This window comes from Sciurus vulgaris (genome assembly GCF_902686455.1).
Source record: "Sciurus vulgaris genome assembly, chromosome: 4".
NCBI classification, from domain to species: Eukaryota; Metazoa; Chordata; class Mammalia; order Rodentia; family Sciuridae; genus Sciurus; species Sciurus vulgaris.
The window spans coordinates 147,745,750-147,765,146 of record NC_136464.1 but is presented as its reverse complement, the minus strand read 5'-3'; the positions used below and the strand labels follow the sequence as shown (position 1 = coordinate 147,765,146).

Here is a 19,397-nt window from a genome sequence, read left to right as displayed (position 1 = left end):
GGTGCATTGTAATTATGCATTATGATTTATTATGCCATATTCATACATGTACATAATTTGATCAATTTCATTCCCTAGTGCCTTCCCTTTTCCTCCCCTCTACCCTGCTCCTGACCCATTTGTTCTACTCTAATCTCCTATTATTTATTACTATTATTTCTTCAGTGAGTGCATTATAATATATAATGCACATATATAAAAGCAGAATTTATTTTGGTATAGTCATATATGGACAAAACATAATTTGGGGTATTTCATTCCTCAGTACTTCTTTGTTTTTCTCATCCTCCCTCCATTTAGATTGCCTTTATCTTTTCTGTTGGACTCCCTTCTTGTTTCATGCAATTCCCCTTGCCCCCTTTTTATTCCTTTTCTGTCTCTCTCGCTCTCTCTTGCTCCTTAATTTAGTATGATAGAAAACATTCAACCCTTAACTTTCTGAGTCTGACTTATTTCACTTAGCATGGTATTCTCCAGATCCATTCATTTACTAGCAAACGTGATAGTCATTCTTTATGGCTGAGTAAAACTCCATTGTGTGTATATATATACCATACTTTACCATTTGTCTGTTGACAGGCTGGTACCATAACTTGGCTATTATTAATTGCACTGCTATGAACATTGGTTTGCCTGTATCACTATAGTAAGCTGATTTTGGTTCTTTTGGATAAATACCAAGGAGTAGAACAACTGTGTCTTAATAGAGAGTCCATTCCCAGTTCTTGAGGAATCTCCATACTGCTTTACAAAGTGGTTGTACTAATTTGCAGTCTCACCAACAATACATGTTTGTCTTTTCCCTCACATCGTCAACAGTATTTAATTATTTAGTGGTACTAGGGATTGAACCCAGGTCCTTGAGCTGAACTCTATATTCTCAGTCCCTAGCATTTACTGTTACTGAGAACTTAAAAGGAACTTTTCAAAGTTTTTTGTAAAAGTAAAAAATCTCTCCTTCCTTAATTTTTAAAATTCTAGTTGATATCTAGGAATATAATTTTCTTTAGTAGAATTTTTTATCTCAGTGGAATTAGGTTTTTTTTGAGGAGTTGACACAAGTTTCAGTTTTTGTTGCAGTTTTGAGATAAGATTTACTATTAAACTGGTCTACTTCATTTTACATTTTTTAAGATTGTAACAAATTAATGGGACTTGGTAGAAAAGATGGCTTGAAGTTTCATATTTGTTCTTAATTTCCTATACTAAAGATTTTGGAGATCAAAACACTGCTTGTCTTTCAGAGATGAAACCATTCAAAAAGAAAATTTAATATAGTTTATAATTAAATTTAATATAATTTAGTATATTACATATTCTGAATCATGTGTTGCTTAACCACAGGGATATATTCTGAGAAGCATGTTGTTAGGTGATTTCATCATTCTGTGAACATCATAGAGTGCACTTCTACAAACCTAGATGGTGTAAGTCAGTCATTTGATGGAGATGTATGAGGCTGCTGCTGGCATACACAGCATGCTCTTTTACAGTATCTTTATTTATTTTTAGTACGGAGCATTGCACCCAGGGGCCTTCTGCCACAGAGCAACAACCCCAATCCCTTCCCCCACCCCCACCCCTTTTTTTTGTTTTCATTTTAAAATCAAGTCTTGCTAAGTTGCTGAGTCTGGCTTTGATCTTGGGATCCTTCTGTCTCAGCCTCCTGAATTGCTGCACTAGTACATTGTAGATGTAGATGGCAATAGGGAGTTTTCAGTTCCATTGTAATCTTATGGAACTGGCATCAGATGTGTGGTCCATTGTTGATGTTATGTGGTGTATGTCTGTACATTCAGAATATTATGTGAACATTTAAGAATGTAACTATATTCAGAATATTACTTCACTACTTAGATTCTTAAGTCATTTACTTTTAACTCTTTTTATTTTTATTTTTTTTTTATTGTAAACAAATGGGATACATGTTGTTTCTCTGTACATGGAGTAAAGGCATACCATTTGTGTAATCATAAATTTACATAGGATACTTTTAACTCTTAGTTTCTATTTCGAGGCTGGTAAATGTTTCAAATTTTTGGATAGTCTTACTATCACAGGAAGAGGGACAGGTAAATCTACTCCAATCTCATAAGTCAGAGTTATAAAACACACAAATCTACTACAGGTAATGTGCAGACACTGAAAACATCAGGTTTAAGTCTTAAGAAATTCACTGGTAGAGATATCAGATAAAGACTATAAAATAAGTATTTTTAAGATCATAGAATTGTTTTAAGAAGGAGTAAAAGACATCAGGAAGACCAGGCTAGTTATTAAACATGCAAAATAAAAACCACTGAGGTTAAAAAAAGCTCCATTGTATAGAAGTATTGAGATTTAAAGTTGGAAATGCAGATTACAACCTATAGACAGAAAAGGGGGACAAATGTTGATGATTATACTTACCTTTTAAAAAAATTATTTTTTTGTGGTGCTAAAGATTGACCCAGTGACTCACACATGCTAGGAAAGCACTCTGCCACTGAAATGCAGCTATGGCCCCTGATTACCTACTTTTTAGAGAGTACTGTTACAGATAGAGTAAAAAGCTGTAGATGAGGGCTGGGTTGTGGCTCAGTAGTAGACAGCTTGCCTAGCACTTGTGAGGCACTGGGTTTGATCCTTAGCACCACATTAAAAAATGAATAAATAAAATAAAGTTATTATGTCCACCTACATTGAAAAAAAAAAACAAACAGCAGATGAAGCAAAATCGGTGAAGAAAATGATGAGCTCAGTTTTGAATATCATAAGGCACTTTTGGGGATTTCTGGGGAGTAATCTGGAAGGCACTTGAGTTCAGGAGAGAGATCTGGGCTTAAATTTTTAAGCTGCTTAAGTTCTCAGGGTTGTTGGACTTGCTAAATACACCCAAATCTGTTTACTTACAAATAGAGTAGTTTATTTAAAGGTTGCTGACTAAAGGAAGCTGTAGTTGAAGGAATGATTTAAGCCTGACATCTAACATTTCTGTCTACCTTGGCAAATCTGTAAAGAAAAAATAGATTATTTGTTGCATGAGATTGAGGTAGAGGATTGGTAGACTGGGGAGTGACTACTAAAGGATATAAGATTTCTTTATTGTGATGAAAATAGTCTAAATTTGATTGTGGTGGTAGTTCTTCAACTCAGTGAGTATACTAAAAACCATTGAATTGTATACTTTAAATGGATGAATTGTATGTTTAGTGAATTAGGTCTCAAAGCAATTCTAACAGAAAAGTGCTTTTCATTTAAATGTGTTAATCACAACCAAGAATAAACAGCTTAGCAAAAACAATATACAGCTATTGTAACGTCAAAGAATTTCCATATCTTTAAAGATTAACTAGATGTTTCTTGATATATATTTTCTGTTTATAACTTCATTGAAAAGTTATACATTACTGCACATTCAGAATTCATCAGGAAACATCCAGATGACCTAGAGGTATTAGGAAGTACTTGATAATTGAAGCCATGGAAATATGTATGATAACTTAGAATTCATAAGTGAATGGGCCTGTGGGTTATAGACAGAACCTAGGGAAGAAAAACATGGATGAATAAAGGGGAACGGGGAAGAAAACCAGGAGTGTAGAATTATGATCAGGAAGATGAGAATGAACGAGTGGTTTGAACAGAATTCTCTTACAGAGATGTGACCTACTAAGTAAGGATTGTGTTTCATTAGCGGAAGGTTGCAGTTGGCCAATATCATATTGGTGGACTTTTGGATGGAATGGGCTAAATGAATGGAAGTGAAGAAGTGAATACAGTGCAGACTGCTCTTTTTAAAAAAAAAAAAAGTTGACTAAGGAGGACTGTGGTCAGAAGAAAATGTAGGTTGAAGAAGAAAGAGAGTGGATATGTTCATGATGATAGGAAATAAAGGATGAAGAATTGGAGAGGAGATAATTGATAAAGCAAGGTGATAATGAGAATGAGTCAGCACAAACAGCCACCTCTTGAACTGTCTTTTGGATAAAGGAAAGGAGATAAGGATGTTTGAGGATACAGGTTTAGTGTGATATTGAGAAGATTTGGATGTACCTGATAGAATGTTAAGTAGTTGTTACTTTGTGATGATTTCTCTTTTCTTAGGAAATAGGAGGACTGGTCTTCTGTTGAAGGGAAGGAGGATATGGAAAAGGGGGCTTGAGAACAGTAGCTTTTTTTGTGCAAGTTCTAACCAGGGAAGCCTAGAAAGATTTCTAAACAAAAAACATTGAGAACTTAATTGAGGTTAGAGATCTAGAGTGGAGGTTGAGTAATTTAATTTCTTTTTGGGTTGCTGCACTTAACCACAGATTTTGGAGTGAGAATTAAAGCAACCCAGCGTTAATATTTTACCAGGACAACAAAGTAGAAGTAGAGGGGGCTATGTTTTATAGTTTTTGAAAGAAATGTAAAACATTCAAAATTTATACTATTTGGAGTGATGGATTTGTAGCTGGTTCAGTTGTGGTTTTTTTTTTTTTTTTTTTTTTTTGGTGCTGGGGATCGAACCCAGGGTCTTGTGCTTACAAGGCAAGCACTCTACCGACTGAGCTATCTCCCCAGCCCCCTGTAGGATTACCATAGAATCTTGAGTCATAGTGAAACAAACTGAATGGGGTGAGAAGTAGGGGAAAGAGCATCAGTCTGTGCCTGGCCAGCCTCTTAAACTGAACTGTTTGGAGGTTTGTTGAAGACATCATAGGTATTGTCAGGATTTGGATGGGAGAGGAAAACAGCCATTTGACAAGAGTCTTCAGTGAGTGGTGACAGAAATGAGAATAGGGAAAGGTGGTTATAAACCTTTTCTACTTGGGTAGAAGCTATATAGAGGTCAATGAGACATCGACCCTGACACAAGTGGAGTACAGGAGTATGAGTTGTGTTAATTAACAGTGATGAGGATAGTTAACATGTATTGGAGGTTGTCTGTGTGCCAGGCACTGCCCTTGTTAAAAACACTAAATATGACTGGATTCCTTGATCTCAGGAACCCTGTGAGGTGAGATATTGTCTTCAAAGTGGCCCACAATGGGCTGCTGTTGTGGCTCAATGGTAGGGCACTTGCCTAGCACTTGTGAGGCACTGGTTTCATCTTCAGCACCACATAAAAATAAACAAAATAAAGGCATTGTGTCCATCTACAACCAAAAAAAAAAAAAAAAAAAAAAAGAGGAGAGAGAAAGAGAGAGACTAACATTCCCAGAATATCATGAAATTTGCATGTCGGGAGCAAGGATTAAATCTCAAGCTGACTCCACAGCTGATGTTTCTGACTACTTTGTTATGTCATCATGGGAGAGTGCATTAATGTAATTTGTCCATCATATGGGTTCTATGTGTGCTAAATAATTTACATTGTTTTAATTACCTTAAAAGAAAACTGTTCAGTAGGATTTTGATGCTTTCTGATTTGGTGGTGATTGTGTTACTATATATTTGTGTGTTAATTAGACCAGTGTCCTAAGTGTGTGGTTCCTGAACTAATAGCATCAACATCATCATCTGAGATCTTGTTACAAACAGAAATTTTTACCTTGTCACAGATCTATTGCTTGAGAATTTTTGGGAATGGATCCCAAAAGTTTGTTTTAACAAGCCATGCAATTCTGATCCAGGCTAAAATTTGAGAACAGTTAACCCAAAGTACAATACGGGAAGGTGAATGAGATTTTGAATTAAGATACTTGAAGGTGTTAAGATTGTCAAGTGTTTCAGGGGTCACACTCTGAATTGAATTCAGGTGAAGAATTTTTACCCTTATTTTTTACTCTGCATGGTTGCAGGTTATAGTTGATGTTACTAGGCACAAGTGAAATAGAAGCAAAATGTCAGTGAATCATCACAGCTGTTGTAAGCACAAAATGCATGTCGATACATCAACATTATTTTCTTTCTGTTAAACATTCAAAAAGTAATATTTTATACTAAAAAATTAAGTTTTGAAGCAATAATAAATATCCAACAATCCAATATCTTATTTAAGACCTAGAGCATCACCAGTACCCTGTGAAGCTGTGTTTACCTTTCTGATCCTATCCCTGTTTTTCCTTCCAGAATTTACCTACTATCACAAATTTGTGTAAATTGTCGCTTTCCTTCTCTAGATTTACCATATGTTTGCATCCTGAAATTTCTATAGCATTAATTTTGCTTGCTAGTTTTATAAAAATATCAAAATGATTTAAAAAAAAAAAAAAAACGTAGTTTGTTCACCAAACCTATTTCTGGATTGTATCTTGACACTTCATTCTTTTAATGAACATTTGGGATGCTTTTATTATTCTTAAAGAATTTTTTGCTATTACAGACCAGGGATGCCAAGAAACTGCTTGTGTATCTCATGGCACATGTATGCAAGAATTCCTTTAGGGTTTATACCTTGGAGTAGAACTGGTGATGTCTTTTGGGTATTTTTCTTTTTCACTGGATTTTCCCAAATTGTTTCCCAAAAGTGGTTATACTAGTTGACAGTTTACCAGTTGTTCTACATCTTTATGAGATGGTGATGTACTTACTAATTTTGGTAACCTAGTAAATGCAAAATGGTATCTCATTGTGATCATAATATGCATTTTCCTAATTAGGTTGACCACCTTTTTATGTTGGCTATAGTTTTAAGATTAAAAAAATGTCTTTTTTTTTTTTTTTTTGTCTTTCTACATATTTTTTCTGTTGTCTTTTTATTATTGATGTGTAAGAGAACTTTAAGTATCTTCCCAGTTTGGATTGCCTATGTGGAATCTGAAAGAATAGCTTAATTTTGATGGAATTACTCTTGTTTTTACTTTTTGTTTTCTACTTCAGAAATCTTTCTTCATTCAGGGATCATAAAGATATTTTACTTTAAAAATTTAAAGTGTTGCTTTCCAAGTCTTCAGTCCCTCTAGAATTGATTTTTCTTTATGGTAGTACACTAGCCTGCAGTTTCTTTTTCTTCCCATCTTGAGTAATTGGCATAGTACCATTTACTGACTGGGCTTTTTCCCAGTGGTTTGCAATGCCATCTCTTGTCATATCAAGTATCTATGTGTTTGGGTTTAGGTTTGTTTGGTGAATTTATTTTCTACTTTTTTTTAGCTCGCTCTCTCTCTCTCTCTATATATATATATTTGTTATATATCCTTAAAAGTTAGGATTTTATTTTTTATTACAGATAAATAAAATTAACAGTAGTAACTCCATTAAATGTCCGGTGTTCACATTTCCCCAGTTGTCTTCTATCTGTAAAGCTTGAATCATATATAAAACCCATTAGATTTTGTTTGAATCAGTTGCCAAATAAGATCTATTTGTTGCGACTAATTGATATGTCTCTTAAACTTCTGTTCACCTGTAGATTTCTTCTTTGTTTCTCAAACTGCCTGTTCCCTTTTTGGCCTCGTTGCTTTTGTAGTTAGAGAAATAGAGTTGTAATAGATTTTGCTAATTGTCATGCCAGTGTTGTTTAGCATGTTCTTTGTTCCCATGTTTCCTAAAAATTGGTTGCTAGATGTAGAAAGCCTGTTCTGATTTATTTATTCACTTATTGAGATATAATTCTTATAACTTGCAATTCATTCATTTAAAGAATATAACAGAATGTTTTTATTTTATTTGTGAAAATGCAGAACCATTACCACAATCAATTTTAGAATATTTTCACCACCACTGAAAGAAATGTTATTTAGTGTTCATTTGCCATTTCCTCATCCTCCCAATATTCTCCTCCTCCCATAGATCTAAGGAAGCAATCTTTCTGTCTCTGTAAGATTTTCCTATTCTGAATATTCACAGTGTTGGAATCATGTAATACGTGATCAGTTGTGACTGGCTTTTTTCCACATAGCATGTATTCAAAGTTCTTGCATGTTACTAGTATATGTGAGCAATTTTTTTTTTTTTTTTTTTTGCTAAACGTTTTACGTTGGGTATACCATATTGTATGGGTCCATTCGTCAACTGATGGACATTTGGGTAGTTTTCACCTTTTGGCTATTGTGAATAGTGTTGCTGTGACCATTTGTGTGTGTGTTTGTACAGATACAGGTTTTTATGTCTTGTAAATATATCCTTAAGGGTGGAATTTGGTAAGAACTGCCAGATTGTTTTCCAAAAGTATCTATACCAGTCCCACCAGCAGCATCTGAGGATTTCAGCTTCCTCACATCCTTTTAATGAGTTGTTAGGGTCCATTATGTATTCTAGTTAAAAGTCTCTCATGAGATACATGATACATAAATCTTTTATCTCATTTTGTGGGTTCACATTTTACTTTTTGGGTGCTATAACACTTCCAGTATGCGGTACATAATATCAGAATTATTTCTTTTTGTGGTGTTAGCGACCATGATGATCCATTGCCTAGAACCATTACTTTACTAACAACTGTGGAGTGGTACCATTTTAATTCTATCGTTCTTTTTTTATTAGAATTCTAAGTCCAAAGTTAGTAGTTCTCTCAGCATATTGAAGACATTTTCACCTCTTTTGGCTTAGCTGGGTCATGAATACCCCAAAACATGAATACTCAATTGATGACAATCTTAAGGGTATCAGTACAGTGTCCTCTAGGCTTTTTGTCTGTTTCACTCCTTTCTTCCTTTGTTTTTTGGTTTGTTTTTGTGCTAGGAGTTGACCCAGGACCCTGAACATTCCAAGCAAGCACTCTAACCCTGAACTACATCCTCAGCCCATACTTTGTTTTTTGACAGTGCTGGGGGATAGAACCCAGGACCTCGCACATGCCAGGGAGTTCTGCACCACTTAGTTGAATCACCAGCTCTTGTGTCATTACTTGAGAGGGCAATCTTGTATCCTTGTGTAGTCTTAGAAACCCAAATGAATTCCCAAAATGGTTTTGTCTCCTACCTTCTCTTCTCAAGTAAAATTTATGTGCTTGCTTCAGTTAGTATGCTCAGAAAAACTGTTGGTGGTCCAAAAAACAAGTATTGTTTAAATATATGTATTGCAGAGAGTTTTTCTTTCATAGGCTTATTAAGGTATACTTTATATTCTGTATAGTTCACTGATAGTGTACAGTTGGATTTTTTGCAAATTTATAGTTTTACAATCACTATGATCCAGAAACATCACCCCAGGATGTTTTCTTTGTCCTTTTTTTTTTTTTTTTTTTTTCTTGCGGTGCTAGGGATCGAACCCAGGGCCTTGTGCTTGCAAGACAAGCACTCTACCAACTGAGCTATCCTCCCCAGCCCCTCTTTCTGTACTTTTGAAATTATTGATTTATTTTTTCATTATAGAGATTCTTAGCCTGTGGTTGACAGAGGCTTTTTATGGACCCAGAATCACCTGAGATTGCATGCCAACAATATGGTCTGTTTTTTTAAAAAGAATTTTTTAGATGTTGGTAGACCTTTATTTTATTCATTTAATAATGTTTGGTGCTGAGAATCGAATCCAGTGCTTCACACATGCTAGGCAGGTGCTCTACCACTAAGCCACAGCCCTAGCCCCACATGGTCTATTTTTAAAGTGACTTTCATCAGATTCTGAGAAGATCCTGGGTCTTTAAAAAGGTGAAGTTTTTGTTAATTATACAAATGCAGAACCCAGGACCTTGTGAGTATGTTGTACTAATATTATACAGACTGTCTTGCTTGTGTCCTTCCACAATGTCAGGATTTATTGAATGTTAATGGATTCATAAAGTACATCAGTTTCATTGCCTTTATTTCACTGAGTACTCCTGGTTTTCCTTGGAGTCATGACCATAATAATCAGAAGTTCTTTGTTCCATTCTAGTCTTAATTGCTATATTTGTAGCACTCAAATCACACAGCACACTTCATGTAATTTTATACACTATACATGTGAATGTGAATGTAATATTTTATGTTACTGAAAAAAGAGTAAAGAGAATGCCAAAAGTCAGTGCCAAGAGTCATTACAGGTAGTCAGGTATTGTTCTAACAAACCAATTGCAGAAATGTCAAAGGGAAGGGTCCAGAAGGCAGAGAGGATCTTGCCAAATGAGTCTGGGGACAGTAGATAGTCTGTCACCTGGCAATCTCCTAGGCAGAGAGGACTTGAAGAGTACACCTGAGGGGCCTATGACACAGGAAGGACAGGTCGTTGTCCCACGCTATAGTCTGAGGTGTCTCTCCTCTTATATCTGGGACAATATAGTTGCATTGTTGGTCTACTGTGTCCAGTAACCTCAGGGGTGGTAATTTTTTGTTTGCACAAACAGATGACTTATCAGTTTGTGCCTTATGGTTGTACTGGGCAGATGGTGATTGTTATCTTACACAAACAAGATGGTAAGCCATCCTACCTTAATATTGCTACCCAGAATGGAATAGCTCAGGACAGGCTGCTTGTTACTGTATATCTAAAGTAATTCTGAAATTGTTTCTAAGACTGAAAAACTGTAGGAAGAAAAAAAAAAAATGGGGATACAATAATCAAAAATTTAAAACTGTGTACTTTATTATTTGTTAATAAGATTATAGACCAGTAAAATAGAACCATTTGTAAGCAAATAAAATTAGAGAATTTTTAAAAAGTTTGAGTCTGTTGCTCTTTGAAGACAATCTGTCTTTTTCTCTGTCTCCTTTTAGAATTTCTTTTTGTCTTTTGTGTTCTGCAGTTTTACTGTGATGCATCCAGGTGTGCATTTACTTTTATTTTACTGCTTGAAGTTCGTTGCCCTTTTTGAATCTGTGGTTTATTGTTTTTCGTGGGTCCTGGAAAATTCTTAGTGGTTATCTCTTCAGATGTTGCTTCTGTCCAATATCTTTATCTTTCTGGATTTTAAACATTGTTTTGTAGCTTATTTTATTCTGTTTCTCTTCTTGTTTATCATCATTATGCCTCTTATATTTCATGATTGTTGATTTCTTTCTTCTTTGGAGTTCACAGAATCTCCTTAAAGCACATCAGATCTACTTTAAAACCTTTTTAAGTTCTTAATTTTGTTTTTATTTCTTTATTTCAGCAGATTTCATATCAGTTTTGTGTGGTTCTTTTATTTTTAAAGGCTACTGGTAATTTCTTCTGACTCACTGATATTTTAAATTCCATTTTTATAGACCTCGAATATTTGCTATAGTGTTTTTTTTTTTTTTTGCATTTTTTGTAAGTTAATTCCAGTATCCTAACTCCAAAAGGGATGCTCCCATTTTTAATTTTTTTAATTTTTTTTTTTTTTTTTTTTTGGTTGTTGCCATTCACTTTAACTTATGATTATGATTCTGTTTAAGCTGGTTTATTTTCTTGTGTATTTGGTGACTGGTACTTAATGCCAAGAGTCTAATTGGAACTGCTTTTCTGTAATAAACATGTACATTTGCTTCTGTTCAGGAACAGTCCATTTTGGCCATCTTGAGGTTCTGGCTAAATGAGAAATCTTAAGGTTTATTTCTCCAGTTCCTAGTGTGAAGTAGGTATTTACCCTCCAACTTTTCTTTTCACTTATTTACCTTTTATAACTTCCCCCTTAACAGTTCTTACCTTATAGGTTCACATCTTAAAGATTCCAGTACCTAATAGCACCATGGGCTAGGGGCCAAATCTTTAAACACAAGAGCCTTCGGGAACACTTATCCAAATTGTAGCATTTATCTATGATCTTTTAATCTCAGCATTTCTTTTTCCATGCACTTTGTTATTTATGACTGAATAATACTCCGTAGTATAGAAGATCCAGAGTTTGCTTAAATTGTGAAGGATATCTGGATTGTTTCCAGGTTTTGACTAATAATAATGAAGCTGTTGTAAAGGTTTGTGTTCAGGTTTCTTTTGAATATAATTTTCGCTCCCCTGGGATAAATGCCTAGAAGTGCAGTTGCTGAGTCCTATGGTAGTTGCAAGTTTTTTTTTTTTTTTTAAATAAGAAATGACCAAACTCTTTTTCAAATTGTTATTCTTTTTTACTAGTTTAGTGTTCTAGTCCCATTAGTAATATGAAACATCTTCATCCTTGCCAGCATTTATGTTGTCATTAGTTTTTATTCTAGATGTGTAGTATCTCATTATGATTTTAATTTGCATTTCCCTAATGGCTAATGATATTGAACATTTTTTTCATGTGCTCATTTGTCCCTTTACATATCCTCTTCGATGAAATAACTGCATTTCTTTTGCTCATTTTGCTAATTCAGTTGGTTGTTTATTTAACTGTAGAGTTTTTTTGTTTTGTTTTGCTTTTGGTTTTGGTGTGGTGGGATTGAACCCAGGGCCTTGTGCATTCAAGGCAAGCACTCTACCAGTTGAGCTATATTCCTAGCCCCTAACTGTTGAGTTTTAAGAGTTCTTTATAGGTTCTAGGTACTATCCTTTAATTGGATATGTGGATTGCAAATATTTTTTTTCAGTTCCCATCTTTTTTTATCTTCTTCACATGGACTTCTTCAGAACAAAATGATTTAATTTTAGTGAGGTCCAGTTTTCCAGCTTTCTTTATGAATCAAACTTTTTGGTCAAGTCACATCTTAAAAGATTTATCTCCTGTTTTGTTTTATTTTCCTGTAACTTATATGGTTTCTTACTCATGTGATCCATTGTGGGTTAATATTTTTTACTAAGATGTGATGCTTAAGTCAAGGTTCATGTTTTGTCTGTAAATTTCTACCTGGTCTAGCACCCTTTGTTGAAAAGGCCACTAGTGTTCGTTTAAATGCTTTTATAAAAACAGTTTGGCATAATTTTGTGGATCTATTTTGGGTTGTTTGTTCTGTTCCATTGACCAATGTGTATGTCCCTCCACCAATATTACATAATGTTTGGTATTTTGACTATTTGGTAACTCTTGAAATTGCCTAGGCTGATTGTTCCCACTTTATTCTTTTTCAGAATTGTTTTAGCTATTCTAATAACTTTGCCTTTCCGTATAAATTTTGGAATAATCTTTTCTGTATCTATAAAAGATTTTTGGGATTTGAATAGGAATTGCATTAAAACCTTTGTATCAGTGGGGGAGAATCAACATCTTTATAATGTCTACTAGTTCATGAATACATTGTCTTTCCAGTGTTTAGATAGTCATTGAATTTTTTCATCAAAGTTGTGTAGTGTGCTAAATACAAGTCATATATATATATATATATTTTTTTTTTTTTTTTTTTTTTTGGATAATAGGGATTCAGTGTGACATGACTACAGCCATCTTGGTTGTAACTGCCTTTTGCGTGCCAGTTAACCCTGCATCCCAGGCCTTATAAGATGAAATTGTTAAGATAGTTAGGTAAGCACATTATGCTGGTCACTGATTCTTGGACTGTTTGTTAACTGAAGTTAGACATTTTAAGTTTTTAAAAAAACTTTTTATTAGTGCGTTATAGTTATATAGTTAATAGTAGGGATCATTTTGACATATTCATAAATGCATAAAATATAATTTACTCCATTTCAGTGCCCAGTACTTCCCCTTTCCCTTCACTCCCCCTTTCCCTGATCTCCTTCCTCTCTGTCTTCCATTTTTTTTAAATTAATGCGTTATAGTTACACATAAAAGTGGAGTTCATTTTGTTGTCTTCATACATGAACACAGTAGCATAATATGGTTATTTTCATTCTGCAGTTTCTCCCCTTTCCCATTCCTCCTCTAGCTCCTTTATTCCCCTTCCTTTATTCCACTCCCTTCCGTTTGCATGAAACCATTCCCCTTTTTTTAATTCCTTATTCTCTCTAGCTTCTGCATATGAGTCCACACATTTTACCCTTGACTTTGAATCTGACTTATTTAATTTAGCATGATGTTCTCCAGTTCCATCTGTACTGACAGATGACATAATTTTATTCTTCTGCTGAGTAACACTTCATTGTATACATATACCAGATTTCTCTATCCATTTGTCTGTTGTTAGGCACCTAGGCTGGTTCCATAACTTAGCTATTGTTAATTGTACTGTGAGTAGTTTTAGAGGAAGGCCAGATACGTACTCGTTGGCTGCAGTGCGCCTTTGCCAAACTTTTTCCTGCTTCTGCTTTTGAATGTAGGGAACTACTTATCTTGCTCTGACGTGCTTCTGTCTATTAGTCCCCAATAAACAGCAGTTTGTGTAATTGTGGATTTGTAAATCTGTTGAAAGGTTAAAAGTGGTTTTTTTGTTTTGTTTTGTTTTTAGATTGTATTTTTACTTTCAATCTTGTGTTCACTGCTAGTATACTGGTAAGAACTCTCAGCACTATATTGAATAAGAGCAGTAAGAGGGACTTGTCTTGTTCTCAGCCTTAGGAGGAACATTTTCAGACTTGTGCCCACTAAGTAAGATATTAACAATAGGTTTTTTGTAGTTCTTTTTCTGAGTTGAGGAAGTTCCTCTCTGTTGTCATTTTTCTGAGTGTTTTTATTATGAATGGTAGAATTTTTTGTCAAATGCCTTTTCTGCATTGGCTAATGTGATCATTGATTTTTCTGCTTTAGTTTATTATGGTTTACATTGATTCATTCTCAAACCAGCTATGCATCTGTGTAATAAAGTTCAGTTGGTCATGATGTATAATACTTTTAGTGCAGTAGTTCCCCCTTATCTGTAGGGAATATAATCCAAGAACTCTACTGAGTGCCTGAAACTGTAGCTAATAGCAGTCTACACACACACACACAGTTTTTTCCCAGTACATACAAATCTGTCATGAAGTCCAAATTATAAATTAAGCTTAGTAAGAGATTAACAATAAAATGATACAAGTCATTTTATTACAATATACTGTAATAAAACTGTATGATTTGGTGTCTCTCAAAATATTTTATTCCAAAATTATCCTTATGATAATGTGAGATGATACAGTGCTTATATGATAAGACAAAGTGAGGCGAATTACATAGACATTGTGACATAGAATTAGGCTACTGTGTAGGGATTACTTGAACACAAATGTTTATTTTTTATTTTTATTTATTTTTTAACACAAGCATTGTAATGCCACAACAGTTGATCCAATAACCAAGATGGTGCTAAGTGATTAACAGGTGGGTAGTGTACACAGCATGAAAACATTGGGCAAAGGGATGATTCACATCCTGGATGGAACTGCAGGAGATTTTATCATGCTACTGAGAATGGTGCACAGTTTAAAATTTATGAGCTGTTTATTTTTGGAATTTTTCATTTTGTATTTTGGGACTGGCATTGACTGTGGCTAAAGTCTTGGAAAGCAAAACCATAGATAAAGGAGAACTACTGTATATTGAATTCTATTTGGTAATATTTTGCTAAAGATTTTTGCATATATGTTCATGAGAAATATTGTTCTGTGCTTTTTTTTTTAATGCAATTGAATTCTTTGATTTTATTATTAGGGTAATGCTAGCTTCATAACAGGTTTTTGAAGAGATGTGTAGAATTGATGTTAGGTCTTTTTCAGACATTTGGAAAAATTATTCACTTAAACCATCTCAACCTGGAAGGAAAATTTTTAAATTACAGATTTAATTTCTGTATTAATTATAGTGTTATTCATTGTGTGAGCTGTAGTAGTTTGTTGTTCTGAAGGATGGATCCATTTCATTTAAATTGTCAAGTATATGTGTGTAGAGTTGTTTGCAGATTCCCTTATTGTCTTTTTGATGTCTCTAAGACCTGTAGTCATATCACCTTTTTGCCTTCCAACACTGGTAAATTTATGTCCTCTCTTTGTTTCATTTTGTCTTGTGTCAGTTTTACTGATTTTTTTTTTCCAGGGAAACAGATTTTTGTTTCATTATTTTTTTCCCTTTCCTGTTTTCAGTTCCATCAATTTCTGTTCTTTATTACTTCCTTCATGTTTTGGGTTTATTTTGCATTTAATTTTTGGTCTTAGAACCTGTCAAAAATCAGTTTCAATATATTTTTGTCTTTAAATCTGAAGAGGAATCACTTGTAAGTGGTATGTAGTTAGATCATTTTAAAAATCAGTTCTTCCAGTCTTTGGCTTTGATTGGAAAATTAAATTGTGGCAAACTGAATCTGGCAGTATAATAAAAAGATTAACAGACTGTGATCATATAGTCTTTATTCTAGAAGTTTAAGGATGTGGTCATACTTAATATGTAAAATGAAAGAATCTAGTATATCAAAGAGGGGATATATAATTTCAGTGGTTTCTGTTAAGACATACAAGATAGAGGCTTTTAATAAACTTGGAAGGATACATCTTCATGAACTTTGGGTATAAAATATTTGTCTGAAACTTATTTTCATTTTCATGTGTTTTTAAGATTAGGGCAATGAATTATTTTTTAAAAGCATGAATAGTTAAGAGATAGAATTGACCAGCACTGGCTGTGGGAATGAGAGGTAGGGGGACAATAGAATTCATTGGTTGCAGTCATCAAAAACCAGTTCTGACTGACTTAAGTAATCATCATTTGTTGGAAGAACATGAGACATCACATAGAATGAGAATTGGGGAATAGAGAAAGCCAAGAATATAGGCATTATTTACTCACGACCAGGTCCAAATTCTTTGGAATTTAATGACCCTTTTTATCTCCCTTTCTACTTTGTTTAGGACTCAGAGTTACAGGGGAGTTTTGTTGGTGTTTTGGGTCCTGATTTAGGAGAAAGTAAGGCACTTGAGGTTTTATGAAGATAGTACACACTGGGGAGAAGATAGTTCTCCCAAAAAAAAAAACTTCGTGCAGTTAGAATAAGAGAATGGATACTAGCTACCAAGCCACCACCTTCCATCTTACGCAGAATTCAAGAACACATATTGAGTAAAACTGAGTTTTGGCTTTTTATATTTTAGTTCATCTTTTAAAATCTGAAAATGATTAGTTCTTAATTCTTAAGATTAAATTGAAGTCTCAAATACCTGAGACCATACTAGCAATATCAATGTTTTGCTACCTAAGTAATCTTTATTTTTCTTTTTTAGACAATGCGAAGACACAGAAATGAAGTGACAGTTGAACTGCGTAAGGTAAGAGTGATATACATTTTAAGAAAACAAGTTAAAGGACTTTTCTGATGTTAAAATTCTGTATAACTTGAATGAAAATACTGTGGCAAATTAATAGTCATCCCTAAAACACACAGCATAAAAATACATCATTAGTTTATAATGGTATATACTCATAGTATCATCCATTAAGTATCCTAGGTACTGTGGGTAGTACTTTATCATCATTGAAATTTCCAAAGATCTGATGAAGTTGGATACTTTTTCCTTTATATCCTCTTTCCGTGGGCTGTATGCTAGGTAGGATTCCTCTCCCCTTTCCTGTGTAAAAGTTACACATGCTTGTTGGAGATATTTTAGAAAAATAGATGTAGGAAAAACCTTACATCTTGCCAATCAAATGCAACTGCTGTTAAAATATTGTATTACATTATTTTAAGAGTTACTGCCATTAAATTGTGTTTTCTTGCAAACCCATTTTATTTAAAGCAAACATTTAAATTGCCATTCAAGAAGATACACATAATGAATTCCCTCTAGATACATGTACTTTCTAAGAATAGATTTGAAATTTATTTCAGACCCTGGTGTTAATCTTAGATTAGATTCTTGTCCTGATCTAATTCACTTCTAAAACTCCTTCTTATATTAAATTACCATCTTTGAACTTTTCAGTTTTAAATAATAGGAATGTCTTGATTGTGAAAGAATACACCCTTTCAGACTCTCTAGAGCCTTTCAAATCTATAAACCTTTACAAAGGAAGAGTTCTGTTTGCCAGATTAATCCATTGATGAGGTTAGAACCCTCATAATTTAGTCACCTCCCAAAGGCTTCACCTCTGAACACTGTTACATTGGGGACCAAGCCTTCAGCTCAAGAACTTTTGGGACACTTTTCAGATGCAAACCATAATATAGGCTGAGATTTATTAAAACTGGAAATTCAAAGAAGTTTGTCTGAATAACATTTAACTTGAAATATGAAGAATAAATTAAAATTAGCTTTTTTCCCCAAATATTGACATACTCAAGTTTTGAAGTTTTGCCCAACATTGATGTTTTGCTCATTGGTATAGTATATAGTTTCTGAATTCCATTCTTCTATACCCCTTACCACTTACTTTTATTTAATTTGAAATTACGTGCTGATTGCAATATCCTGTTAACAACTTCTCCTCCCCCTTGCCCTTCCACTGCATAACCCCCTGCTACTCCCTGCCATCCTCTGACTTGAACTGGGGGGTGCTTTACCAGTATGCTACACCCCCAGCCTTGTTTTTATTTGGGGAAAAATTTTTTTTTTTTTTTAAGACAGGGTTTTGCTAAAGTTTGCTGAAGACGACCTTGAACTTGGGATGCTCTTGCCTCAACCTCCCTAGTAACTGGAATTACAAGGGTACACAACTATGCTCTGCCCAGCTAACTTCTTAATTCCTATATGGACATAACAGTGTTTTGAAAGTCGTATTTGCAAGATCTTTCAGATCCTTGGATCATTTGGACCAGAGAAATTAAGTAAGCCTTAGCTCGGTGAATCAAGATCTCCTTGCCAGTCTTAACACTTTGGACTTAGCTTCTTTTTAACATTTTATTGATAAATAAAACACATACACAAAAAAGGCTACACATCTTGAGTGTACAGCTAGCTGAAGAATTTTTGTAAAATGAACATGTTACCAGCTCCTAGATTAAGAAAGAGAACACTCTCTGTACTACACACCCCTTCCTAGGCACCATCAACCCCAAAGTCAACCATTATTCTCATTCCTAATGCCCTAGATTATTTCACTTGTTTTGAACTTTATATAGGTAGAATGATGTATCCTTTTGCATCTGGTTTTCATTCATTAAATGAAGATCATTCTCCTTAACAGAGCCAGTAGGAATAAAATTGGAATTAATCATTAATTTATTGTCATCTGTTAACATTATACCATTTGTCCCTTCCGCCCCCATATAAATCTTTACTTTCTCTTAATTTTCTAAGCTTGCATTAAAACTTTGATATTAGTTCTGGCATCTACAGAAGCCTCCCTTTGTTTTAAGCTTTTTAGCCTTTCTAATATGCTTATAAATCTAAGGTATTTATATTTGTTTATTTGCTCCTACTTCTATAGTTATACTGCCTTCTGTTTATAGAAGTTAGAATTTGTGGAATTTAAAATTCTCACTTGTTAGAGTACTTTTTTTTTTTTTTTTTTTAAAAAGGATAAAGGTTTATTGCTTTCCTAGCAAAGGAGAAATACAGGGGCCTCTTGTCCCAGAGGCTGTGATTCTGTCAGCAGAAACAGGGGACATTTTATTTTTTTAGTTTTACAATCTGCATTTTGATTCATTGTACACAAATGGGGTACAACTTTTCTTTTCTATGGTTGTACACAATGTAGATTCACACTATTCGTGTACTCATAAACATACATAGGGTAATACTGTCTGTTTCATTCTACTGTCTTTCTGTCCCCAACCCCCTCCCACCTCTTTTTCCTCTACACCATCCAAAGTTCCTTCATTCTTGTCTCCCCCCCACCCCCTGCCACGCCTCCTCATTATAAATCGTCATCCACTTATCAGAGAAAACATTCAACC

At 34.2% G+C, this 19,397-nt stretch overlaps 1 protein-coding gene across 1 annotated transcript in view; it reads left to right on the top strand.

The window, feature by feature from the left end:
• The window catches only part of KPNA3 (karyopherin subunit alpha 3), an 88,348-nt gene that overhangs the window by 25,437 nt on the left and 43,514 nt on the right, over positions 1-19,397 (top strand). The window contains exon 2 of the mRNA XM_079137671.1: positions 16,786-16,830. Coding sequence (XP_078993797.1) covers positions 16,786-16,830 — 45 coding nt within the window. The remainder of the gene's footprint in view (positions 1-16,785; positions 16,831-19,397) is intronic.